This window comes from Astatotilapia calliptera, chromosome 1, assembly GCF_900246225.1.
Source record: "Astatotilapia calliptera chromosome 1, fAstCal1.2, whole genome shotgun sequence".
In the NCBI taxonomy this organism is placed as follows: domain Eukaryota; kingdom Metazoa; phylum Chordata; class Actinopteri; order Cichliformes; family Cichlidae; genus Astatotilapia; species Astatotilapia calliptera.
This window is the reverse complement of record NC_039302.1, coordinates 2,898,492-2,925,329: the sequence shown is the minus strand read 5'-3', so window position 1 is coordinate 2,925,329 and position 26,838 is coordinate 2,898,492. Positions and strand designations below refer to the sequence as shown.

At 43.3% G+C, this 26,838-nt stretch overlaps 1 protein-coding gene across 1 annotated transcript; it reads left to right on the top strand.

Moving 5' to 3' along the window:
• Positions 1-456: 456 nt before the first annotated feature.
• LOC113007621 (ankyrin repeat and BTB/POZ domain-containing protein 2-like) lies at positions 457-26,838 on the top strand. The gene is made up of 17 exons (XM_026144380.1): positions 457-1,470; positions 14,061-14,189; positions 15,156-15,363; positions 15,478-15,630; positions 15,961-16,126; positions 17,120-17,209; positions 17,288-17,389; positions 17,517-17,613; positions 17,953-18,079; positions 18,170-18,423; positions 22,110-22,288; positions 23,042-23,147; positions 23,233-23,335; positions 24,855-24,927; positions 25,012-25,080; positions 25,763-25,876; positions 26,466-26,838. The coding sequence occupies exons 1-17, from the start codon at positions 591-593 to the stop codon at positions 26,709-26,711; spliced, it is 3,096 nt and encodes a 1,031-aa protein (XP_026000165.1). The 5' UTR covers positions 457-590; the 3' UTR covers positions 26,712-26,838.

Here is a 26,838-nt window from a genome sequence, read left to right as displayed (position 1 = left end):
TCGTTGTATAGAAAGCTCGTGGTTAACAATGAATTTACCTGAATATGGTGAAATCTTGCATCATATCAGAGGCCTCAGGTTTCGTAGCTTTGAATAAGGTCTTTGCTTGTCTCAGAGGACAAATTTAATTACATTTTTGAAAATACAGTTCAGCTTCCGTGTTGTTCATGCTGGCTTTTAACAAAATATGTCTCATCTGGGCTTTTCCAACTTGGAAAGTAAAAACAGCTGAGGTGAAAAGGAGTTCTAGTCCAGCGTAGTTTTTAATGTGAACATCATACACCAGACTTTTTTTCCCAATGACTTTAACACACCCACAGATAATCACGCGTAGTTATAGCCGCAGGGAGGTGCTGACGAGCAGGGTGAAAAGGATGTTGTGGCAGTACTGTGAGTTCGAGTTTGATTGGTCGCTTGTGCGTAAAACACTCCGTCCCTCTTTAAACTGCGGTCAGGTTTGGTATAGCCTCTCCTACAGCTGTGTGTTTCTGGCAACTGGATGTAGGAGCCTCTCTTCTTTAAACTGGGGCTCAAAATTGGAATGGTAAACACTAGCTGGGTTCTTTATTGTGCGTAAAGAGCTCCACATCATGTCCAACAATGTGTTGATTAAAACCCTAGAGGGCCTGTGCCTGGACTCAGGTTATATGGCGGGGGAGAACTGCCCGTCACTCAGCCTTTCCTCGGGCAGGTCGGGGCACTCGCAGCCAAATTTGAACACACCTCACCGGGGTCCTTGCTGGCAGCACGCCGGCTCCCTGTACAGCAGAAACGGTAGCTGGGACACTGTGAGCACGCTGCCGGAGGACGTGATAGATATCCTAACGAAATGCCCCTTTCTGCCCGAGCTGGAGGAGTATCCCTGGATCGAACAGGAGCTGCTGGAAGTTGTGCGTAAAGTTGCCCGCACGCGTGCGTCATACACGAGGGAAGCGGTCCACCGGCTCTCTGTCCTGCTCCGGAGAGCTTTGGTGCGCATCTCCCGGGAGGCTCAGCGGCTGAGTGAGCTGCACAGGCGGTGCACACGGCTGGAAGTGCAGAGCGCAGTGAGGCTGGTGTTGAGTTGGGGTCTCGCAGAGAAGTGCATCTCATCTGCTGTGAAGGCGGTGTCCCTGTACTGCATGAACTCAGGCAACACCGCGCGTCAGCGCGGCAAGTCCTCGCGCTGCGGCCTCACGCTCTCCGCGGGCCGTTTCTTTAGGTGGATGGTGGAGACGCGGGTGTCGGTTCGTGTGCACGAGTACGCTGCAGTGTGCCTAACAGCTTGTGTCGAAACTTTGGCAGAGGAAGTGGCAGGACGTGGGCTGCAGGCGGCGAGGCTGACCGCTGAAGAGGAGGGAGGGCAGATCGACGGGGTCATCTGCGGTCCGGTGACCACCGAGCTGCTGGATGGAGCTGTGAGCAACGACGCAGAGCTGTGGGGGCTGCTGCAGGTCTACGAGCATCTCATATGTGGCAAAAATGCCAGTGGTGAGTTCAGTGACCTCATGACGAGATTTTGAAGCTTACTTTTAATAAAGTATAGATCTTTAAAAATTCTGATCTAAATAAAAAGACAAAAAAGGATCAAAATGCAAATGTTATTAATTTATCGCTTAAGTTTAAAGCAGGTATTATATGCACATGTACAGGCTGTTTTTCTCTCCCCTGTCAAGAACCTTAGATTAAAAAATGACAACTACAGAAAATCCAAAATAAGAAATAGCTTTACAACAACCAACTCATCCAAGTTACCTTCCAGCAGATCCACAAACGGTGCTTCAGAAAGTTCAAAAAAGGTTCTGACACCTTTTTTTCTGATACAGTGGATACAATGTGTTCTTTGTGCAACATTCCAATCTAATGTTCACTTTTATTATAATTATGTTCATCTGGTTACAAAACGATTTGTCCATTAGGACTTATTTGTTTTGGAGCTCTTACTTCACTGTCAGTCACAGTGAAGCAGTGTTCTTTTGACCTCTGCTGTTATAGGAGTCATATATATATACTGTATATATGTCATATATAGAGACAACAACACTATGTCCAGCTGTAGCATGCTAGTCTGAGGCTAGTCTGAGGCTCTGCTGAGATTTCTCTTTCCAAATTTTTGTCACATTTATCTTATAATATGTGATATTTCCTCTTCTTTCTCTGTTACACTTTCACATCACAGCTTGTGAGAAAGAGGAAGATGTCTGGATGAAAACCTGCCAGCTTTTGTTATTTCAATCAGTCTTTGAAAAAAAACTCTTCTTCAGTACAGTGCCAGGACTTGCATACATGCATACATGCATCTGTGACTGACGGTTGTGGGCTACATTTTCACAGGCTGACCTCACTACAGAGGGGAAAAACCTTGACTTCCTACTCGGTCCTCTGTTGAACTGGGTAGTGTTACAGATTAGACGAGTTGATGATGGCATTAAATTGCTGAGAACTCTCCAGAGTCCCGATAATAAGAACCAGAAGCTTAAGAAGTCTACAAACACCACAGAGAGAGCAATTAGAAAATCCTTCAGACAGGAAAGAGGCATTTTGGGTAGTAAGTAGGAAACACTGTCTGTTAGACTCACTGAGGTCAGCTTTGTTCTTCTTAAACATATTTTGCCTTTGAATAATCACAGCATGGACAATGAGCAACTGAGGAAGTGTTACAGAGCAAAGTTTGCATGAATCTTATGTCACAAAATTGACAAAAGATGCTTTCGGCCTTGAGTTTGAAGGGCAGATTAATTCCTTGGGCTCTTTATTATATTCTTGAGCAGTCTTTGTGGCCTTGCTCCTGCTGTGGGAGGGTGCTGCTGATGGAGAGTGTTGTTGCCATCATTAGGTGTGCTTGATCGGCTGCAGCTTTTAAGTGGGAGGTACATGTTAAAGCAAGATCCACATGAATGCTAGGACTGAGGCTTGACAGCTTCATGTTTGAATTCGGGAGACAGATGGTTACGTTTTTACAGATTTGGATTAGAACTTTGTTTCTTTTGATAAAGCATATAGTTAGGGCTGGATCAGGTGACCCTGAATCCTCCCTTGGTTGTGCCAAGGCTGGTGAGGGCTTCCCATGATGCACTGTCTTTTTTTTCTCTTCACTTACCTTTTTTTCACCCACTGTGTGTTTATACACCACCCTGCGTTTCATCATTAGTTATCATTCATCTTGTCGTGAAATCGATCAATGTAGAGCAGTGTCGCAAACCACGGAGGCCCCAGAAAAGTGCAATCAAACGTTGAGTTTATTAACAGCCCGGAGAAAACATCAACATATGTCTTCTGACCAAAATACATGTTGTGGACACTTATAAAGCAGTGGGGTTACACCCCCCCCCCCCCCCCCCCCCCCATGGCGTCAATGACAGATTAAAATAGGTTCCAGACCTTAGTCACAGTTAATCGTACATCTTGTACATCTTTGATAGCTATAAGCAGACATAGAACTTCTCTTTTCTATAACACCTTCCATGCAAGGTAATAAACTTCAAGCCCTCAGGGTCTCTGGGGCTAATTATTGACTCTGGTCATCTGTTGCCAGAAAGTAAAATGCAACAGGTTTGCAACAAGAAGCTGGGAACATTTGGGCCTCTGCTCAGGCCTATTCCTAGATTATATGTGTTGTAAGCATGCATTGCAGTTATCCTTCTATGTTCTAGTTTCCCTCAGCATGTATCACCTGGACAGTCACGCCAGTGAAGCTTAAGACCCTTAATGAACCGAACATCAACTCAAAATAAGCACAGATATGCAGTATGTATAAAATACTTAATGGAAGGGTCCTCAAATGCAATATCAATACTGTAAGAAATATTATTAAATGAAATAATGCTGTAAAGAATGTTATTAATGCAATTATAATGATGCAGATTATATGGCAGCAATAAAAGAATTATTTCTGTATCTCCACAATCTCTACTCTTCTCCCCTTATCCCAAGCGGATGGTCACCCTTACCTGAGCCTGGTTCTGTCAGGTTTCTTCCTGTTAAAAGGGAGTTTTTCTTTCCCACCGTCACCGGTCTTTACCTTCCATTAAGTGCCTCAAGGCAACTGTTGTTCTCTTCAGTTCAATGTATTTATATAGCACTCTTCACAGGATAAAAACCACAAAGTGCTTCACAGTAATATAAAAACAGATATACATAAAAAAAAAACAGCACAATCAAACTTACAGCAGAAATCTAATTAAAAGCTAGTCTAAATAAATGAGTCTTAAGCTGCTTTTTAAAAGAATAAATACAATTAAAGCAACGCAAGGCAAGGCAAGGCAAGGCAAGTTTATTTGTATAGCACAATTCAACAACAAGGTGATTCAAAGTGCTTTACAGAGACATTAGAAACAAGAACAAATAAAAAGCATGATTTAAAATTGAATAAAACAAGCAAATAAACTAACTAACTAATTAACAAACAAACAACAGTATATAAAATCAAAACAGATAAAATCAGAACAGTAGATAAAATCAGTAGTTAAATGTAAGTTTTGAAATTTAAGCTTAAAGTGTGGATTTGGTGCTTTATTCAAATGCAGCTGAGAACAGGTGAGTCTTCAACCTGGATTTAAATAAACTGAGTGTTTCAGCTGATCTGAGGCTTTCTGGGAGTTTGTTCCAGATATAAGGAGCATAAAAGCTGAATGCAGCTTCTCCGTGTCTGGTTCTGACTCTGGGAACTGATAAAAGACCGGATCCAGATGACCTGAGGGATCTGGATGGTTCATACTGGGTCAGTAGGTCATTGATGTATTTTGGTCCTAAACCATTCAGAGCTTTATAGACCAGCATCAGAACTTTAAAGTCTATCCTCTGACGGACAGGCAGCCAGTGTAAGGACCTCAGAGCTGGACTGATGTGGTCCACTTTTTTGGTCTTAGTGAGGACTCGAGCAGCAGAGTTCTGAATGAGCTGTAGTTGTCTGACTGATTTTTTAGGTAGACCTGTAAAGATGCTGTTACAGTAATCAAGCCTACTAAAGATGAATGCATGGACTAGTTTTTCCAGGTCCTGTTGAGACATCAGATCTTTTATCCTTGATATATTCTTGAGGTGATAGTAAGCTGACTTTGTTATTGTCTTAATGTGTTTTTCTAAGTTTAGGTCTGCATCCATCACTACACCCAAATTTCTCACCTGGTTTGTGGTTTTTAGATGTATAGATTGAAGTTCTCTGGTGACCTGTAATCGTTTTTCTTTGGCGCCAAAGACTATTACTTCAGTTTTGTTTTTGTTTAGCTGGAGAAAATTGTGGCACAACCAGTCATTGATTTCCTCAATGCATTTACCAAGAGCCTGTACAGGGCCTCGGTCTCCTGGTGACATTGTGATATATATTTGTGTGTCATCTGCATAGCTGTGATAGTTTATTTTGTTGTTCTTTATAATCTGTGCCAGTGGGAGCATGTAGATGTTAAACAGAAGGGGTCCCAAGATGGAACCTTGGGGAACTCCACATGTGATACTTGTCTGCTCAGATGTGAAGTTACCTATTGATACAAAGTATTTCCTGTTTTCTACGTATGTTTTGAACCAGTTTAGTACAGTTCCTGAAAGACCTGTCCAGTTCTCCAGTCGTTTGAGTAATATGTTGTGGTCAACTGTATCAAATGCTGCACTGAGATCCAGTAAAACTAGGACTGACATTTTTCCACTGTCTGTATTCAGACATATGTCATTAAACACTTTGGTTAGAGCGGTTTCAGTGCTGTGGTTCTGTCTAAAACCTGACTGAAAGGCATCGTAGCAATTATTCTGTTTTAAGAAGTAACTGAGCTGTTGGGAAACTGCTTTTTCAATGATCTTACTTAAAAACGGGAGATTTGAGATCGGCCTGTAGTTGTTCATTTGTGTCTTGTCAAGATTGTCCTTTTTCAGTATAGGTTTGATTACAGCAGTTTTTAGTGATTCTGGAAACACACCTGATAATAAAGAAAAGTTGACGATCTGTAACAGGTCTGACTCTAAAGTCTTTGAGACCTTTTTGAAAAAACTTGTTGGCAGGACATCTAAACAGCAAGAGGAGGAGTTCAGTTTACCTAAGATGTCCTCCAGGTCTTTGCTGTTAATAGGTTGAAACTGTTTCATGGTGTTTAAACCGTTTTTTGGTGGACACAGTACATATCCTGGATCTGCTGTTGATGTACCAATTGCTTGTCTAATTTTTTGGATTTTTTCAGTGAAGAATTTGGCAAAGTCATTGCAGGCCATGGTCGAATGAAGTTCAGCTGCCACTGACACAGGGGGGTTTGTTAGCCTGTCAACTGTAGAAAATAAGACCCGAGCATTATGGCTGTTTTTAGTGATGATGTCAGAGAAGTAGGACCTCCTTGCATTCCTCAGTTGTAAATTATAATTGTGAAGTTTCTCTTTATAAATGTCATAATGAACCTGGAGGTTTGTTGATGGAGTTAGAGCATTCCTCAACCTGGGGGCCACCGCTCTAAAAGATCTATCACCTCTGGTCTTAAAACGAGTTCGTGGGACTACCAACAGCCTTTGATTAGATGATCTCAGGCTGCGAGAGGGAGTGTGGGGTTGATTTTGAGAAATGTGGGCAGAGGCATCACAATTCAAAGCTTTAAAAATCAGTACCAAGATTTTAAAATGAATTCTGAAATGTACTGGAATCCAGTGTAATGAGCGTAACACTGGTGTAATGTGCTCCGTTTTTCGTGTCTTAGTTAAAAGCCTCTCAGCAGCATTCTGGACTAACTGGAGACGGTCAAGATTCCTTTTGCTTAAACAAAGATACAGACTGTTACAATAATCTGAGCGAGATGAAATAAAAGCATGAATAACCATTTCTAACTCAGATTTAGACAAAGTTTGCAGTTTGGAGATGTTTCTTAGCTGAAAAGGCAGTTCCTAATGAACTGTCGAGAGTGTTGTTTTGGGGACATGGCAGAATTTAAAAAAAAAGGTACCTGAGGCTCGGGTGAACAGATGAGCCAAGAGAACCAAGATGCTGTTTGATTAGAGATATCTGGTTGTTGGGGGCAATAATTAATGTTTCTGACTTCTCAGAGTTCAACTGTAAGTAGTTGTCACCAAGCCACTGCTCAAGGGAAGCTAAACATTTAATTAAAGAGGACAGTTTATGGACTTCCATCGGCTTAAAAGAGCAGTAGAGTTGAATGTCATCAGCATAGAAGTGATAAGACCCCTCAGGGAACTGCCTGATTATAAGTTCTAGAGGTAACATGTACAGGAGAAAAAGAATCGGTCCCAGAACTGAACCCTGTGGTACCCCACATGTCAGATCCTTAGAATGTGACATAAACTGATTTGCAAAAACACTAAAAGATCTGTTGGAGAGGTGTGACTGAAACCACTCCAGAGCCAGACCGGATACAGCGACTATGTCCCGGAGCCTGTTAATCAGGATGGTATGGTCAACGGTGTCAAAGGCAGATGTTAAGTCCAACAAAACCATGACTGAGGATGCTCCGGAGTCAGCTGACATCATAATGTCACTAGAGACTTTAATTTTGCGGTTTCTGTTGAGTGACTTTTATGGAAACCCGACTGAAATTTGTCATAAATTTCATGTTTTTCTAAAAAAAAGTGGTAAGTTGATCTGCAACTAGTTTTTCCAGAATTTTTGACAATAATGAAAGCTTAGAGATAAGCCTATAATTCTTAAGCTGTGTTGGATCCAAACCGCTCTTTTTAATATTGGCTCAACAACAGCATGCTTACAGAACCTAGTGACCACACCTGGTGAAACAGAGTTGTGATTTGGGACTATATAAATGACACTGAATTGAATCGTTTCCCTTATATGTTCAAACTGCCTGCAACACGCTGGGATACTACAGGTCCCAACCCTCAAATGAGGACGAACAGGGAAAGTAAATGAATGAGTGCTGTTAGCCTCTGACCCATACACACACACACACACACACGCGCACGCACGCACGCACACACACACACACACACACACAGCCACAGTGTTCTTCCTGATCTGGCAAGAAAAGCAGTGAAACCTGAGCAAATATTTCCACTTTGTTTGCAGACAGCTTGCTGATAGCATCCACAGACACAGCTCATAATAAATACAACAGAAAGCAGATTTAGGCTAACACTGCAACACACATGGTTGTCAGATCAGCTCAGAGCGAACTCCTTACATGAGGCTTTTTTTGTCTTCCTTTGTGACATCTGTAGTTTTCATCTGCTTCTGTGTAGGTTAAAAAAATCAGTGAACTATTTTTACTCCTGAGCATCCTTCAGTAACTCTCCTCTTTCCTCCAAATATATTTGAATAACTCTGACGTCCTTCAACACGATGCACTGATGAGGCTGATTTCTGGGTCATGAGCAGGATGACAGAGAACAGAAAAAGAGGCGCAGATGAATTACTCTGCAGCAAATACAGTGGTTACAGTTGTTCTGCTGCAAACTGGTAATGGCTCAGAGAGCAGACGCACCCGGTCATGATGGTGTTTGCCGTGTCACCAACAAAGATGGCTTACCTGAAGAACGCTTTGGTTATGTGAAAGCTGACTTAGATTTATTTACTGTGTCAGCTCTACAGGCAGGATCTCAACAACCAAATATTACTGTAATCAGTACTATTAGTGATGTCACAATCCTTTGTGCAAGGTCGTGGGAGCTATCTTTGGGCAGATATTTTGAAGCATTATCCAACAACAACAACAAACTTTATTTATATAGCACATTTAAAAACCAGTGGTGTACCAGCTCACTCCTGGTGGCCGATTGGTGGGGCCTGGTGCCTGTGGCCCGGCTGGGCCCCTTCCGGGGGGGTGGGATGCTCGCAGGCCTCTGGCCTCTGGGCCTGAAGCTCGGTCCTCTCTGGCACAGCTGGCTGCCGGCAGAACCCACGGGCACGCCACTGCAACCCCCTCTGGCCTCTGCTCCGTAGCTGCTGGGTGACCTCTCGTTTGGGGCTCTCCTCAGCTCTTCCCAGGAGGGTGGCACGGTTCCCCCCCTTTTGGTGGTCCTCCTCGGGTCCTTGTACTCTGGGGCCTGGATCTCCTCCATACCTGCTTCATGCCCTGGTGGACGGGGCTGTGGCTCCCCACACTCCCTAGCAGATCGTTACATGGAGAAACCTTTGGAATACAAGCATGCTGATCCACACAGGTGTACACACAGGTGTACACACGGGTGTTCACAGACGCGGACTACAGCTTTCTTGGCTGCTGCCTCAAAGCACATTGTGCGCTGTCTATCTTGCGTGCTGCACAATATCGTTTATTATTTAGTATCTACTGATATCTACTGCTAGCTAGTTTATTGTGATGGTGCTGTTTTTTATTATGTTGCTCTTTGTTGTTTGCTTTCTCTTCTGTTTTCTTTTCTCCATACAGGTGATCCAGGTGTTTTGTTTGCTTTTCTTTCTTTCTTCCCCCTTTCTCACCGTCTCTTCTCCCCTTTGGTTTTCTTTCTCTCCCTCTCTTTCTTTCATTCTTTCTCCCTGTCCTATCCCCCAGTCATGTCTGTCCCGTTTGTAGCAACCGAAAATAAAATAAATTCATAATTATAATAAAGGTCAATCAAATGGACCAATATGGCAAGGCCATGATGATCCACTTGGTAAAATAAATCCGCTTGGCATCTTACTTGGCCTTAAGACAACAATTCTGATGGCTAAAGATCCAAACGGGACACAAAAAAACAAAAAAAACAAAAAAACAGTGTACCAAAGTGCTTAACATGCAAGAGAATAGGATGAAGTAACAGGGAAGGATGAGGACTATGGCAAGGTACCAAAACAGCTAGCAAGTTGAATGGCATTAAAACACAAAAGCAAAAGAAATTGCATATGAAAGCATAAAAGAAAACTAAGTGTAAAGGATAAAACAGTCAAAAAAAAAGTTTACTAATGAACACTTGAAATGTTTGGTAAACTTGGTGTGTGTGTGTGTGTGTGTGTGTGTGTGTGTGTGTGTGTGTGTGTGTGTGTGTGTGTGTGTGTGTGTGTGTGTCAGCTATGACTGAGGAGGAAGTGGATGCAGCCAGCTGGAGACAGTATCTGATGCTGGGTCAGATTACATGGAGTAATCCAACACTCATTGGCTACCAAATGTCACTTAATGTCATCTCCATCTGGCCTTTATGTGAAACTATAAAACAGAAGGAAAATGTGGTTTAATGTTTAATGGCTTGGCTACTTTGGGTTGTATTAGCAGGAGGATACAATCTGTGAGCTCCACCACAGAGGAAGGCTCCAGCAGGAGCATTTTATGGACAACTGCACCAAAGTAAATGGTTAACCAGAGGTCGAGCACATTGGACGGCTCTGTCCTGACCAGCTTTAATCAAACTGTAAACTTCTTTGTGACAGGAGGCCGTTTGGATGTTGGAGCTCTGCTCTGCTGTTAACAGCATCTCATGGCTGCTGATTCCTGGTTCTGTGCGCTCATTGCCCCAAGCCAACACAGAATCGCTCCAGACATGCGGCCTGCAGGTTTTAACCAGATTATACGACGAAAACAACATCTTCTGCCTGTGTGTTTGACATTTCTCTGAGCGGAGGCTTTATTTAATCCCACCCAAGTAGGAGCACAGGATTCTCTGTTTCTGTGCCATTTGGCACTTCATGTTTCTTCATGTTTGCTCCATTAGTGTTGTCATGTTGGCTCCATGTGAAACAGAGATCGTATCATAAAAGCCCTGATACGGATTGTTTCTACCATAAGTTGACTTTAAACAGTCTGTTCAGGTTCCTTGATGTTATGAACACTGAGCTAACCCCTGCTCTGACTGACCTTCTGACCTCCGCTTAAAACACTGAGATTGTTTAGGATCATACTGTATTGTACTGTACTGTATTATCATACTGTATACTACACAAACAAGTGACTTACTGGTGCTTTTGGGTGAACTGTGTGAATTCAAAAATCCCTTTTTCATGGTTATAATATTTCTGTAGCTGCAGGCTCTTGTCTACATTGTTGGGTTAAGCATCCATCTCTCTAATATTCTGACCAACAGGTCAAGGTAAAAAAGGCAGTGCTATAGTGGAGACACTGACACCATGGATACCACAGCTAGTTATTAACTTTTATTTAAACTGGGGTACAGGTTTTGGCTAATTAAATTGAGAAAAGTCAGAAGAAATGAAACGCCGTGTCCTTAGTAGAATGAAAGCCAAATAAGTGAGGGATGCATCTTACATCCAAAGCATGCCTAATGGTCTGGTTACAATTTGTCAGTCGCAAAAAGCATGCTCTGCCTTTATCATCTATTTTAACGAACCAAAGTATGAACAGGGAGATATACTTAAGAAGGCCTTTATGCAATAAATTATTTAAAATGATTAATAAGATCATTTTCTTAAACTTGACCCTGATGACCATTAGAAAGAATTCGAGACTACTGACTCAGTTTTTAGATGCAGAGGCTCGACTGCATCCACAGTTTTGCTGGTTGAAGATGTGATCACCAGGTAACCTTTTGTTCCCAGCTAGTTGACATCCTATTTTTACTCTAGTGTGATGTAGTCCCAAAATATTAGAACAGCAACAGGTTATAAATGACTTTAACAGAAGTTCAAAAAAGCCTTAATTTATTTGATTAGCAACAATCTGTGATTCCCCGTTTTCTCAAATCAGAACAACAGTTGCCTCAATGTGCTTTATGTTATAAGGTAAAGATCACACAATAATACAACAGACAAAACCCTGAAAATCATGTGACCCCGTATGAGCAAGCACTTTGGCGCCAGTGGGAAGGAAAAACTCCCTTTTAACAGGAAGAAACCTCCTGCAGAACCAGGCTAAGGGAGGGGCGGGGCCATCTGCTGCGATTGGTTGGAGTGAGAGAAGGAAGACAGGATAAAGACCCTCTGTTAAAGAGAGCCAGAGATTAATAATAACTCATGACTAAATGGGGAGTGGTGAATAAACACAGTGAGAAGGTGACAGAGGTCTGCCTACATGATTCCAGTTGGATGTTGTTGAGTTTCTATTGCTTTGATGCCATGAGCATTACTCTTACTCTTGTTACTAGTCTTTACTCTAAATTATTTTTGTAGCAATAATAAAACCTTCTGCATGTAAATGTTCCATGTTGTCACTATCTGACCCGTTTTCACAGCACTGCAGAGGTTTTCTTTCTTTTTAATGTATTTCCTTCTCTCCTGGTTTAGTCTGGATCGGGACTGAGATTGTAACCTTAAACCCTTACACACAAACACACACTGAAACACGCACACAACCTTTGACTCTCTGGTTCTGTTGTCTCAACCAAACACTTGCAGTATTATACCATGCAGCAGAAAAGAGCTGTTGTTTTCGGGGCCGGGGACTGAGCCTCTCTCTCCATTTGGGACACACACACACATACACTCAGTCTTTCTCACAGTGTGTGCTTGCAGGCTCGAGGGTTGTTGAGCACTGTTTTCACTGAGCCGCAGGTACACACAAGGAGACCGTCAAAGGAAATGACTTAATCACTCATGATTCTGGATGTAAGCAGGGCAGTGTTGGGAACAGGAGCTCAGGCGTGTCTTTAGGGGGGGGTCGGTCCTACACGGGTCGGTATTAGAGAACAGTGATTTGTGCTTTGTCCACTGCAGACTGGTCCCCTGTTGTGCACCAGTGAATAGATGCCTGTTCACCCTGTCTCCTGTCTGTAAACATAGCAGGGTAATGAGCATCGATTATCACCTACACAAGTCCGTTTTTTAACCAAAGATTTCTTTATTTCTGGCCAGGCCTGGTTTTAGAAAGCAGAGATGTTTTTTCAGTAGAGAGGAATGAATCAGCTCAGGCTGATAAACAGTCTGATTAACATTGGTATATCCCAGAGGTGTTGGATGAGGTTTGGGCCACACCATACGGTGAATATTGTTTCTAATACACTGAGCTGTATACTGCCTCAAGTGTCCTGTAGGTTTTAGATTTCACCCTGGGTGAAAATACCTGAATCAAATGATGAGTTCATTACCAGGCCTCTGGAGAACTTCAACACATGTTGAGGAGGTCATTTAGCCATTTGAATCAGCTGTGTTGGATCAAGGCCACATCTAAACCCTGCAGGACACCGGCCCTCGACACCTGTGGTTTATGGTCATGTCAAGGCTAAAGATCTGACCATAGAGAGAACCAGTGGAATTACATGATTCACAGTGAGCAAGGACTTGGCAACGGTGGGGAGAAAAAGACCCCCAAAACCTCTTTTTGCAAAACCAGGTTCAGGGAGGGGCCGCCATCTGCAGGGAAGGCATCAAAGAGGATGAAGATCTGTCTGTCTTCTGACTGTGAAATCTGCTGGATCTTAAGTTTTAAAAACACTGGAGTATAGTAAGGATGCAGAAAATGCTAGCTTACTCTAGCTAGCTCTTACAATTATTGTACAATCTACTCTACAATATAGAGGTGACTGTTGTTGTGATTTGGCACTATATACATAAAACTGAATTGAATTGAACTTGAAAACTAAGTACCTGTAAACGCTCCAGTGGTTACAACCACTTCACCATCCCCATCTGTCCTGGCTGGTCAGTCATGTTCATGTCTCCATACATGATCACTGTGAATGCCTCACTAAAGCTGGATTTGTATTCTGTTGGGCTTTAGGTTTTGCAGATTGTCATCAGTGATGTGGCTTCCATTGTGCGTAAGATTACGAGTCAGCAAATCCCCGATTCAAAAGCACACAATGGTCAGGGATCTACGAGTGTGTGTGTGTGTGTGTGTGTGTGTGTGTGTGTGTGTGTGTGTGTGTGTGTGTGTGTGTGTGTGTGTGTGTGTGTGTGTGTGTGTTGGCGTATATCTGTATGGGCTTTTCTAAAGTGGCTGCTTGGCTTTGAGAGTGAGTGCATCGCATCGTACTAGCAGATGGCCTGAAGTGGTGGTGCATCATGTCAATAACATGAGAGAGCTTTTGTGCTGCAGTGCATTCAGAACTGTTGTATCCATGATGTTCTGTGTGTTTGTGAGATACTTTTGTAATGCTACGTTGCAGTGATGAGTTTAAAACTGGCAAAGAGTTTCTGAAGACAGAACCTTCTCCAACCACGTACATAGGCCAAAGTGATGCAACAAACCAACTCCCACCTTTATCCAGGAAACTTGGCTAAAAACTTACAGCTTCATAAATGTTCTTTGTTTTTGTAGGTGAGCTGTCACTCCCAGCCCACATCAGCCCATACACAGAGAGCAGGGAAGATGCCTACATCCAGCTGGAGCTGCGGATGTTGGAGCAGGCGCTCCTTGCCACCTGCGTTGGCAGCATTGGAGAGCTGAGTACGTGTGTGTTGTGTCAGTCAGCACAGTAGGCTCCTGTGTTTTGTGTGTGTTTATTTAAACTGTGACCGACGTCGGACTCCTGGGACACAGTGTTTCCACTTGGTTCCATAACCTGTGGCTTGTGTCCAAATAACAAGAGCACTTTCAGACCCTGCAGGCCACCGCACCTCATTATCTGGCACATAACCTAGGTAGCTACCACAACTAAAACAAGCTAGCTGCAGTAGGCTAACGTTAGCTTTTAAAAAGAACTTATTTCCAGATGTTTCTTTAGGTTGGAGTCTTTTGACGCTGAGAGCAGCTTGGCTGCACGGTCAATAAGAAATGCATTCCTGCCTGTGCACTGCTGGCTCTGTTGTGCTGGCGCCAGGTCCATTGTGTAACTGACGCCACCAACATTAACAGGACGCTTACATTAGAGCCTCTTATTGCGTGTTTTGTTTGGGCTTCCTGCAATGCGTGGAATTACCACAATTAGAGAGGGGATGGGCTAACATATGAAACAGGAAATGACCGCCATGTAATGCATTTAACAAAGTAACTGTATTCTAATTATCACTTATTTAAGTGGTAACTGTAACAGAATACAGTTACTCATATTTTGTGTTTTTAAATACATTATGCTGGTACATGTACTCTGTTACTCCAGAACTCTGACTATTACAGACCCACTGTGATCCACTATGTCAACAAAACTGGAAGGTTCATAACTCAAAAACACTGGATCAGCAGGTAAATGGCAGATCAGAGGGAAAAATAATGCAAATTAAATTGTAACTGTATGAGCTTTATGGCAAATAATCTCAGCCTCATTATTGCTGTTGTTTTTCTTTTTTTTTTACATTATTTCTTTGTCCATAAAACAGACATAACTACAAATATATTAAGTTTATAAACTTTCTGAAATTTCTGAAATATGACAGCCTGTGGTGGTGGGAAATGATGGTTCCTGTCTTTTTGCAGGTGATCTGGTGTGTCGAGCAATGCACCACATGCAGCGTCTAAGAAGCTCGAGTGCCTCCATCAGCCACTCTTCTTCAGCCAATCAAATGCCAGTATCCTGGGCTCCAGATGCCCTCCGCACACTCTACTACTTCCTGTCCAGCCCACAGATGGAATCACTGGAGAATCCCAACCTTGACCCTCCAACCATGACACTGAGCAGAGAGAGGTTTGTGTGTGTGTGTGTGTGTGTGTGTGTGTGTGTGTGTGTGTGTGTGTGTGTGTGTGTGTGTGTGTGTGTGTGTGGCCATCTCTATACTGTCTTATGTTAAACTTTTTTCAGGCCATTCTTGCTCCTCCCTCCTCTCATGGAGTGGATCCGTGTTGCCGTGGTGCACGCTGAACATCGCCGTAGCCTATTGGTTGATAGTGATGATGTCAGACAGGCGGCCAGACAGCTTTTGCCAGGACTGGACTGTGAGCCCAGGCAGCTGAGGTAGGACACCAAAGAATAAAACCACTGATCGTGTATACTGTCAAAGCTGGAGTTGACTGATTACCAACCTGTCTGGCATTATTCAACCTTCTCAACTAGACTGTATTGAAAGGATGCCTTAGATCCTCCAGGTACAGAAAGACTGCCTAGTGACCACAAAAAAGAAAAGGAAATCGAGCCTCCAATCAGGAACCCTGAATATCAAAACAAGCTGTATGGATATCAGTATGAGCAGCATCTAGTCCTCTAATAGGTGGATGTTCTCTAAAAATGCCGTGCAGATAGGAGTTAAATTGATATGACCTGTTTTTTTACTGTGTTACTCTGCAGGCCAGAGTGCTGTTTCCAGTTGTTTAAATGTCTGGATGCAGAAGCTGCTTCGGCTAAATTCCAGTTGGATTTAGGATTCAGGATGCTCTCGTGTGGCCGAGCAGACCTGCTCCACCACGCCGCCCGGCTTCTAGGAGCTGAAGGTGTCAACACTATAGACGATCAGGTGAGTGCAGCTGTGTTTCAGTGACTGGAACAGATACTAGGTTGATGTTTATACGTTTAAAATGTAATTCAGAAAACTGCTTAAAAATTTACTGAGAAGACTCCAATCAGAGTAAGGTCAGAAGAGCTCTGCTGGATAAATGTGATACCTTTGTCAGTATACAGATAGATTCATAGGAGACAGAGTCTAATATCAGCAGCTGTGGGACAGCTATGAATAATTTGTTTTCTAATGGTTACAATTTTATTTGCGAAGAAATTCATCAAGTCATTGCTAGTTAAGGTTAAAGGAATAATTGGTTCAACAAAGCTGTGACTCTTTGTCAGTCTGACTGCACTGACATGATGATGTCTCAGCTCTCAGATCTCTTTTTTATAGATTTATAGAGTTTGAAGTGTGTCTGATTTGTTGGCTTCTTCTTCAGAGTAGTCACATTATCATATGCTAGATAACAGTAACCGTAATAATAGGATCATGGACCTCTGTCGTAGCAGAGTTTAGGTAGCTGCTCTGCATTGTCTCGGCACATGGATGGAAGAAGATAACAGTGGCGGTATCACTTCCTTAAAGTTAGTTCCAGCCCTTTGAGAAAGACATCTACTGTAATGACATGTATTGTCCAGTGCTCATTATTGCAAAATTAAAATGATTATGTGTTTTTATATGTGATCTGCTCATTTTAGCTGACTCTACGAGCCAAACGATGCATTAGTCCGTTTGTTTTGTCTTGCATTGATTTACGATCTACAAATGTAAAAATGTAGATTCTTCTTTTGTGCACAAATAATGAGATACAACTGTATCTATTTTCACGATGCAAAATCATTAACATTTTAAAAATCTTAAATACATCTTACATATCATGTGTACATAGTTGCACTGGTGGATGTCATTCTGTTCCTCTGTCTCCTGATGTGTTTTCCATTGTATTACTTTGTATCTAAATTATGTACATAAATAAAAAGAAACAAAACCTACTATGTGTTCTTGCAGGGAATGAGCCCTCTAATGTACGCCTCAGCAGCAGGAGATGAGGCACTAGTGCAGATGCTCATTGAAGCCGGAGCTCACCTGGACATGCAGGTAAAGAGTGATGGTGGTGTAGGTAAAACCTCATTGCATAACAACAGGTTGTGAAGTATGTGTGTGCTTTATGTTCAGGTCCCTGGCAGCTCTGCCAGACATCCGTCTGTTTACCCAGGCAGTCGGCACTGGGTGGCCTTAACATTTGCTGTGCTTCACAGTCACCTGTCCGTGGCTCAGGTGAGTCCTTCAAACAGACTCCATCAGCAGAAAAACATTTCACTGGACTACTGAAATTAGCATTTTAATTGCTGCAGTGGTCTGACTGAATGAGTCTCTCACAGTATCGTGTTTCTCATGCTGGCAGCTGCTTTTGGAGGCCGGTGCAGACGTGGAGGGTGGAGCCTTGCTGGACAGTCAGGAGAGCTCAGCTGAGACACCACTACAGCTAGCTGCTGCAGCAGGTATCATTCTGCTGAACATTTTAGCGTATGTAATCTGAAGTTAACTGACAAAACTGTAGCTTTACCAAAGTGGACCTTTTTGATCAGAAACACATTGTTAATAAGAATAAATTACAATGGTGTAAATAAAAACTGGTTACAATATAACATCTATTTTGAGGTTTTCGCGTGGTTGACTGTTTGGTGAAAACTATTTGTATGAATAGATGTTTTAGCAGAATAATGACTTGTATACTGACAGCGCTGCCAGTTTAGGCTCTATGAGGGGCCATGTGACCACGAGTCACACATGTCACATGTTTCGAATGGATCCACCAATAGAACATCCGATCTTCTCAGGTTACTACGACATGGTTAGCCTGCTGCTCGCTCACGGAGCAGACCCTCTGATCAAAGTGCATCATGGGAATTCACCGCTGTATGAAGACATGAACTGCTTTAGCTATGCAGCAGCACATGGGCACAGGTGAGACTTAAAGTTCCACATTTTCCAGTTCCTGTTTTACCTTGCTCTTTCACACATATATAGCAACACATTTGCCCTTTCCACCTGCAGAAACATCCTCAGGAGGCTTCTGCAGCAGCCACAGCACAGGAAGGAGGACATCCTCTCTCTGGAAGAGATCCTGGCTGAAGGAGTGGAGGATGAGGAGGAAGAGGAACTAAAATTTTCAACACAGCCTCTAGCTCCTGACTCCCCAAGCATTATTCCGAGTTTGTGTAAGAACAGGATGAAGGCCCTGCAGCAGGCAGCCTACTACAGCGCGGAGCACGGCTACCTGGACGTCACCATGGAGCTCAGAGACATGGGTAAGCACGTGATGTCAAACTGAGGAACTCTGAACTGGGGTAATCGACTTTTAATTAAGAAGTAAATACATATGCACTGCAGGCTCCTGGTATAATTTTGAAATGTGCGTAATTAATTGTAAACTTGTGACAGATAAAAACAAAATTTCATGCTGAAGAAATCAGAGGAGAGCAAAATGTGAGATTTACAGTCCTTTATTACAAAGCTCAGGATGAAAATATCCATGAATATCAGACAGAGCTTCATCATGAGCTTCATAATGAGCCCAGTTACACCTTATTTGTTACTTTAATTGGCTCGAATGAAATCAAATTGATTGAAAAATTAGTTCATTAAAAAACACACGTCCAGTGAAGTGAACACATTGAAACTATTAGCCTAGTGTGCAGCCCTAGCACAGTACCAAGAAGCAGGCACAGAGGTGTATTTATGAAGCTCATTGCTGGGACATGAAAATCTACCTCAAGTGTTCACTGCTTGATAGAGTTATTATAATCTGACAGGAGGGTGTGTCGACATATAGAACAATCTGGAAAACAAAGAAAACATGTTTCAACAGCGAGCGTTTAAAACTGTGATCTAGTATTTTTATATACACTCAACAAAAATATAAACGCAACACCTTTGTTACTGCTCCCATTCCCCATGGGATGGACGTAGAGACCTAAAATTCATTCCAGATACACAATATAACCATCCCTCCCAAACAGTGGTCACAAATCAGTCCAAATGTGTGGTAGTGGGCACATCTGCTATATTGAGATAATCCATCCCACCTCACAGGTGTGCCACATCAGGATGCTGATCTGACATCATGAGTAGTGCACAGGTGTACCTCAGACTGCCCACAACAAAAGACCACCCTGGAATGTGCAGTTTTTTGGGCTATTGGGGGTCTGGGGACCCAGAACCGGTCAGTATCTGGTGTGACCACCATTTGCCTCATGCAGTGCAACACATCGTCGCATGGAGTCTATCAGATTGTCAATTGTGGCCTGTGGAATGTTGGTCCACTCCACTTCAATGGCTGTGCGAGGTTGTTGGATATTCGTGGGAACTGGTACACGCTGTCGTATACGCCGGTCAAGCACATCCCGAACATGTTCAATGGGTGACATGTCCGGTGAGTATGCTGGCCATGCAAGAACTGGGACATTCTCAGCTGCCATCTGCCCTGAACAATGTGAACCATGATTCATCCGTGAAGCGCACACCTCTCCAACGTGCCAGACGCCATCGAACGTGAGCTTTTGCCCACACAAGTCTGTTACGGCGACGAGCTGGAGTCAGGTCAAGACCCCGATGAGGACGACGGGCATGCAGTTGAGCGTTCCTGAGACGGTTTCTGACAGTTTGTGCAGAAATTGTTTGGTTGTGCAAACCAATTGTTCCAGCAGCTGTCTGGGTGGCTGGTCTCAGACGATCTTGGAGGTGAACCTGCTGGATGTGGAGGTCCTGGGCTGGTGTGGTTACACGAGGTCTGCAGTTGTGAGGCCGGTTGGATGTGCTGCCATATTCTCTGACACGCCTGTGGAGACGGCTTATGGTTGAGAAATGAACATTCAATGCACGGGCGACAGATCTGGTTGACATTCAAGTCAAGTCAACTTTATTTGTCAATTCTGCCACATGTACAGGACATACAGAGAATAGAAATTTCGTTACTCTCAAACCCTAGTGATTAAAAAATGCAAATAAAATAATTAAAAAATAAAAATTTAAATAAATACAATACAATTTTACGTATAACAAAAAAAAAGCTATGCAATATACAATATACAATATTCAAGTAAGGAGGCATAGTAGTGCAAATAGGCAAATAGTGCAAATGGAGATTTAGTAGTATGCGGTAAGAGATAGTGTAACAACAAAGTCTTATGAGGTAATGGCAGTCCAATGCTCCACAAGTGACTGGTAACTGGTGCAGGCCAGTGAGTGAGTCAGAGAGTGTGTGTGTGTGTGTGTGTGTGTGTGTGTGTGTGTATGTGACAGAGTTCAGTGAGACTGTGGAGGGGAGAGGGGGCAGAATCGGGAGGGAGTTAAGCTTCCTGACAGCCTGATGGATGAAGCTGTCCTTCAGCCTGCTGGTCCTGGCCTGGAGACTCCGCAGTCTCCTCCCTGACGGCAGCAGCTTGAAGAAGCTTTGCATTGGGTGCGTGGGATCAGCCGCTATGCCAAGGGCTTTTTTAGTGAGACGGGTGCTGTAAATGTCCTGGAGGGAGGGGAGAGAGACACCAATGATCCTCTCTGCAGCTCTCACTATGCGTTGGAGGGTTCTATGACAGGACGCATTGCAGGCTCCAAACCACACAGTGATGCAGCTCGACAGGATGCTCTCGATGGTGCCTCTGTAGAAAGTGTACATGATGGGGGCTGGTGCTCCTGCTCTTCTTAGTTTGCGGAGAAAGAAGAGACGCTGCTGTGATTTCTTGGCCAGTGCTGTGGTGTTGTACGTCCAGGAGAGATCCTCTGTGATGTGCACACCCAAGAACTTGGTGCTGCTCACTCTCTCCACAGACGCTCCGTCAATGGTCAGAGGAGCATGTTGGGTGTGCATTCTCCTGAAGTCCACAACAATCTCCTTCGTCTTCTCCACATTCAGAGAGAGATTGTTGTCAGCACACCACGTGGCCAGGCGTCTCACCTCACTTCTGTAGTCGGTCTCATCCCTGTTGCTAATGAGACCCACCACCGTTGTGTCGTCCGCAAACTTGATGAAGAGGTTGGAGCTGTGTGATGGAGTGCAGTCATGGGTCAGCAGAGTGAAGAGGAGGGGGCTCAGCACACATCCCTGCGGGGCCCCCGTGTTTAAAATGATGGTGCTGGATGTATTACTGCCGACATTCCTGCTGTCAGCATGCCAATTGCACGCTCCCTCATTGCTTGTGGCATCTGTGGCATTTTGCTGTGAGACAAAACTGCACATTCCAGGGTGGCCTTTTGTTGTGGGCAGTCTGAGGTACACCTGTGCACTACTCATGATGTCAGATCAGCATCCTGATGTGGCACACCTGTGAGGTGGGATGGATTATCTCAATATGACAGATGTGCCCACTACCACACATTTGGACTGATTTGTGACCACTGTTTGGGAGGGATGGTTATATTGTGTATCTGGAATGAATTTTAGGTCTCTACGTCCATCCCATGGGGAATGGGAGCAGTAACAAAGGTGTTGCGTTTATATTTTTGTTGAGTGTATATAAAAATACTAGATCACTGAGAGACGTAAAAGAAGTTGAGGATGTGACAGCTAGTGCTGTCAGCGTTAAACGCGTTAGCACGGTTAGCTCGTTAACGCGTTTAATGCTGACAGCACAAATTTCAATATAAATTTGAACCCTTTTTTTTGTTGTCCATGAGGTGTGCACGTTCTCTTTGTATTTGTGTGCTTCAACAAATGAAAGTGAAATAAACTGAATGAACTAACAAAAGCATTCAAAATCCAAACTTTGTATGATGCCAGGAAACTTGGTGGTTTTCCATATATTGCATTGAAAGCGTCTTTATAAAAGGAACATTTGCAATCACCTGCCTGCAGCTTCCTATTTCCTTTGGCTTTGATGAGCAGCAATCCAGAGAGCGGCGGGGAAAAACAGAGTAGTTTAACAGCTTGTTGCTTCTGGCTCCAACTGCACAAAGACCTCAAACACGTTCCCTGGTTCCCTCTCGCTGATCTCTCCAGGTGTCCCCTGGAGGCTGCACATCTGGTTAGAGTCTCTGCTCAGAGCCCAACAGCTGTGTAGGGACGATGTCATCATTTCCCTCCTCACAGAGTTCACCTCTATCAGGACGGAGGACTACAGCCCCGGGCTTCTCTCCACGGGCATCCCGCTCATGTTCAGCATGTTGGAGACCACCAAGGTACAACTCAGCACCTCTGCATCTCTGATTATGTGGATTTTCCCGTCTTTCCATAATTTCATGGAAATGCGGATAAAGGGTTTGAGGCAGAGCAGCTAAACAAAAGAAACAGAAATGATGATTCCTGACCTGTCTTGAAAAATAGCGATGGTACATTTTTATTGTTAAACAGATTTTAGAGAGTGGTGTCACACTCTGTACCCAGTACAACAAACATCTACTAGCTCTACAAGGTGGCGGATGTTCAGTTGGTTTTTTGCTCCCATGCATGAAAGACAAACTGTGTGTCACAATGATACTGCTGCAGAACGTGACGAAGCGTAGTTCCCGACCACTCCCACACTTTTGAAAAGGTACACAGAGCCAACCATTTGGGGACATTTATACCTGCACTGGGGACTATTCTGAAATTCAAACCTGTTCAAACTATGACACCATATTATAAAAATATTTTCTCATTTATTTACATACTTGTTTGTTCTTTGGTAATTTCTCAGTAAAGTTCATCACAGCACTCAGCAGTGGCATTAGTGTGAGCCACGTTCACACATCCATCAGTGTATTCTCACATGCTGATGGATGCTTCGGGGAAAATTTCCCGCAGATGCTTCACCACTGGAGGAGTCAGAGTTTGGATCATCAGTCTTCTTATATAATACAGCATATATAAAGGACTGTGTGTGTGGATGTGTGCTGCTGAATGTGCAGAGGTCAGTGCTACGATGATCTCCTGTTCTGTTTTATTCTATGTAGGACTACGTGGTAACAAAGCGTCTGGCGACTGTCTTTTCTCTCTGCTACGGCTCGTCTCCCGTTCCTCCGGTCCCACCTTTGGACGTCACTCTGTCCACACAGCTGGGTAACACTCCCCTCCTGCCAGTGTCAATGTTTAACATGTTACATTTGACCAACTTATGAAGGATTACATGGTTGTCTCTGCTCAGATATTCATTTTCTGAACAACAAAGAGATGTCAGATGTGACATTCATGGTGGACGGGCGCCCATTCTTTGCACACCGAGTGCTGCTGATGTCTGCGTCAGACAGGTATCATCTCTCTTCTCTGACTGACATTAGCTGCCTGTTATTATTAACCTATAAGAGGCTGCAGACATGTTCTAGTCAATGCAAACAAAATTAATGTCTAAGGGCATGTAGCAAAAGGACTATACAATGCAAGAATATAGGCTCGTGCACGCAATGCTTGGAGAAATTGCATAACATGTAAATTGTAAGTAGTTAAATTTCCAATAATGAGGTCAGGGTACATGTGTAAATAAGAAGTCTGGGTGAGCTAACGGCTCAAGCTTTTGACTCCTCTAAACGCTACATTTCACAGTTTTTCTACTCTTGGATCTGTATGATGTCACTGAGAGCAGATATTATTAATATGATTAACTCTACAGCTCTAATTCAGACAGAGAAGGACATGAGGGACTGCACATGGCTCTAGTGTAAAGTTATTTTGAGCTCTTATTTAAGCAAAGCTCGTCTAGAAGAGTTATGATAAGTGAAATCCCCCAACAGACTCTCCAAACATGCTGCTGACTCAAAAACACTTAAGCACACTATAAAGTGCTGACAGTGTGAAATTAACCTAAGATGTGAAGCAGCTTTGTATGATTCATAACAGAGGAACCTGTCCACTACACTAAATATTCTGATGTACGTATGTATTGGAGTAGGCGTGTTCAGATCCAGTAAAGTGGGATTTGGCAGGTTGGACCAGTGTGAGGGAAGAAAATAATTTAGAAATAAGACAAATACGCCTCAGCAGTTTTTTTGTCTTTGCATACAGGCTGTGATCAGCTGACCTGTTTGTGGTTGCTGCTTGCCGCCCTTGATTCTAACACTGCACTGCCGTAAGCTTCACCACAGTACTGCTCGCTAAGCAGTTTAACCTGCACCAAACTGTATTTTCATGAAACCTTTGAGTAATACAAAATAATTATACCTTAATTGTTTCTTCTCACAATATGTGAGCTCAATTTCAAAATATCAACATTGTGAAATGGATCCAATATTATTATTTTTTAAATAGCACGTGTAACTTCACTGAGTGACCCGACACGGCTCCGTGGGTGTGTTTTTGCCTTTTTCTTTTATTTTGATACAATCCGTTTTTATTATTCGTGGCACTTTCCGGCGCACGCTGCTCCAGCAGCTCCTCTCTCTCCGGCCCGGCTGCTACTGAAATAGGGAAGACCTACACAGCACACCCTGAACCTGCTGCTCCACTCCTCCCCTGCAGCCGAGCCACCAACCACACCCGGACACATCATGATTTAGAACCAAACTTTAAATGTTCATTTTATCAAATGGCGCTGAGCACTGCTTACCTAGAAATGAACCTTTCATCCACTAATAGGAGGCATTCCTCAGTGAGCTTCCGTGTGCTATGATAACCAATGAGAGAAAGTATCCATTTTAATGTGATTATTGATCATTAATTCTTTCAGAACAGCTCTTACACTTTATTTAGAAAGTTTATGTGAACAAGTGGCCTCGAATGTCACCGCCTTTTTAAAGAATGAAATGTGTCCTGATGTGCGTTCTGTCCTGGCAGGTTTCGCCAGCTGCTCGCAGATTCCCCCGATAACATCGTCCACATCAATCACATGACCTACAGCACCTTCCAGGTGAGGAACTAGCTTACTCCTTGTGCTTCGGTGCAGATGTGACTGAGACCTTTAGGTGGATGAAGGCTGTTTCTTTCCCTGCAGATGATGATGAAGTCTCTGTACTGTGGAGGAACTGAGGGGCTGTCTGTGTCTCCCTCTGAAGCTTTGAAGGTAAACGTCCCACAGACTGTGAGTCAATGCCTGCTCCAGTCTGGGCCTTTTTTAGGATTTCCAGCTTGTTGTGGATTGTACTGGTTTGTGTTTCATTAGATGAATCTCTTTAAGCCACTGACTGTGAGGTAGGTTTAAACTATTTATGACTTACTTCTGTCACCGGGGCAAATATTTTAGACGGCATCTGTTATTTTCTGTTGTTTCTGCTGGCAAATCAGTCAAACATTTCTTTTTGGTAACGTGCTTTTTTGGACAGGAGCAGCAATCGTGGCTCAAGAGTTGGGCGTTCGCCTTGTAATTGGAAGGTTGCCGGTTCGAGCCCTGGCTCCGACAGTCTCAGTCGTTGTGTCCTTGGGCAAGACACTTCACCTGTTGCCTTCTGGTGGTGGTCAGAGGCCCCGGTGGTGTCAGTGCGCCCCAGGGTGGCTGTAGCTACAATGTTGCTGCCATCACCAATGTGAATGGGTGGATGACTGGATGTGTAAAGTGCTTTGGGGTCCTTAGGGACTAGTTAAGCGCTATACAAATACAGACCATTTTTACCATCAGGTTATTACTATGGCAGAAGTACACATCCACAAATGATTTTAATGTGTATTCACCACTCGTGTGTGCATATCCAGCTTTGTAAATAGTGTAAAGTACACTGATGGTTTACTCTTTGGTATCTGTCTCATAGCTGTTGCCAGTGGCCACTTTCTACCAGCTCCGAGGTCTGCAAAGACGCTGTGAAATGTCACTGTCGCAAAGCCTTACTCTGGACAATACTGTCAGCATATACAAGGCTGCTAAGGTAAAAACACACAAGCTGACATGTAAGACAGTTAGATATCTGGGACACAGCTTTTATTCAAACCATAGACTGCATATGAAAGCACTGTCATGAAAAGTAGCAGTAGTAGTAGCCACGGCAAATCTAAATATCCCAAAAAAGATGAAATTGAAGGGGAGACTGATCAAACATAACTCAGGTAAAGTTTTGGATTGTTGCCTTTTGATGGGCAGTTACAGAACCTGATGATAGGACTCGTATAAACTCCACCACAAACTGTTTCTCTCACTTTATTACTTTAGATTACAGAGAAAATAAAGAATAGGCAGAATTTGTGATTTCTCATATTACATTTGATTGATTGGACCATGTTCTATTTAGACCTTCATGCTTCAGGCTGTGAAACTAAAAACTCGAGCCTTATTTTCTTTTAGGTGTAAAAATTATTGTATTTTTTAATGGTGACTCGAATTTCAAGATCATAATAGAAGGAACAACTGTTTGCATAAATGTTGCTGCGAAAAAAATCTCCAAGGAAAAATTTCTTATATCAACATCATATATAAAATGGATTATCGCAGAGACACTGACTCAGCTTCTGCACTTGCAGCACCATGGAGGAGCTGAACTCTGCAGGTTTTGTGAAGGATTCTTCCTGCAGAACATGGATCAGCTCCTGGACAGGGAGGACTTCCACAGCCTGCTGCTAGGAGGTTTCAGTCAAGAGCTGCTATACCCAGGCCTGGGCACCCGATCTGGACTCGACCAAGATCAGGATCTACTGGTCCTCCTAAGGGACTTGGAGAATGTACTTATCCAGAGACTTTATATCCTCCACTCTGCATGTCGAGAGTAGAAATGGTGGAAATGTTGACTGTGTTCGACTTGCTGTCAGATTCAGTCCTGTTTTTGTGGTAATCTGAAAAACTGTTGCTAGCAGATTTTATTAGCTAGCTCAGCGGTCCCCAACCCCCAGGCCACAG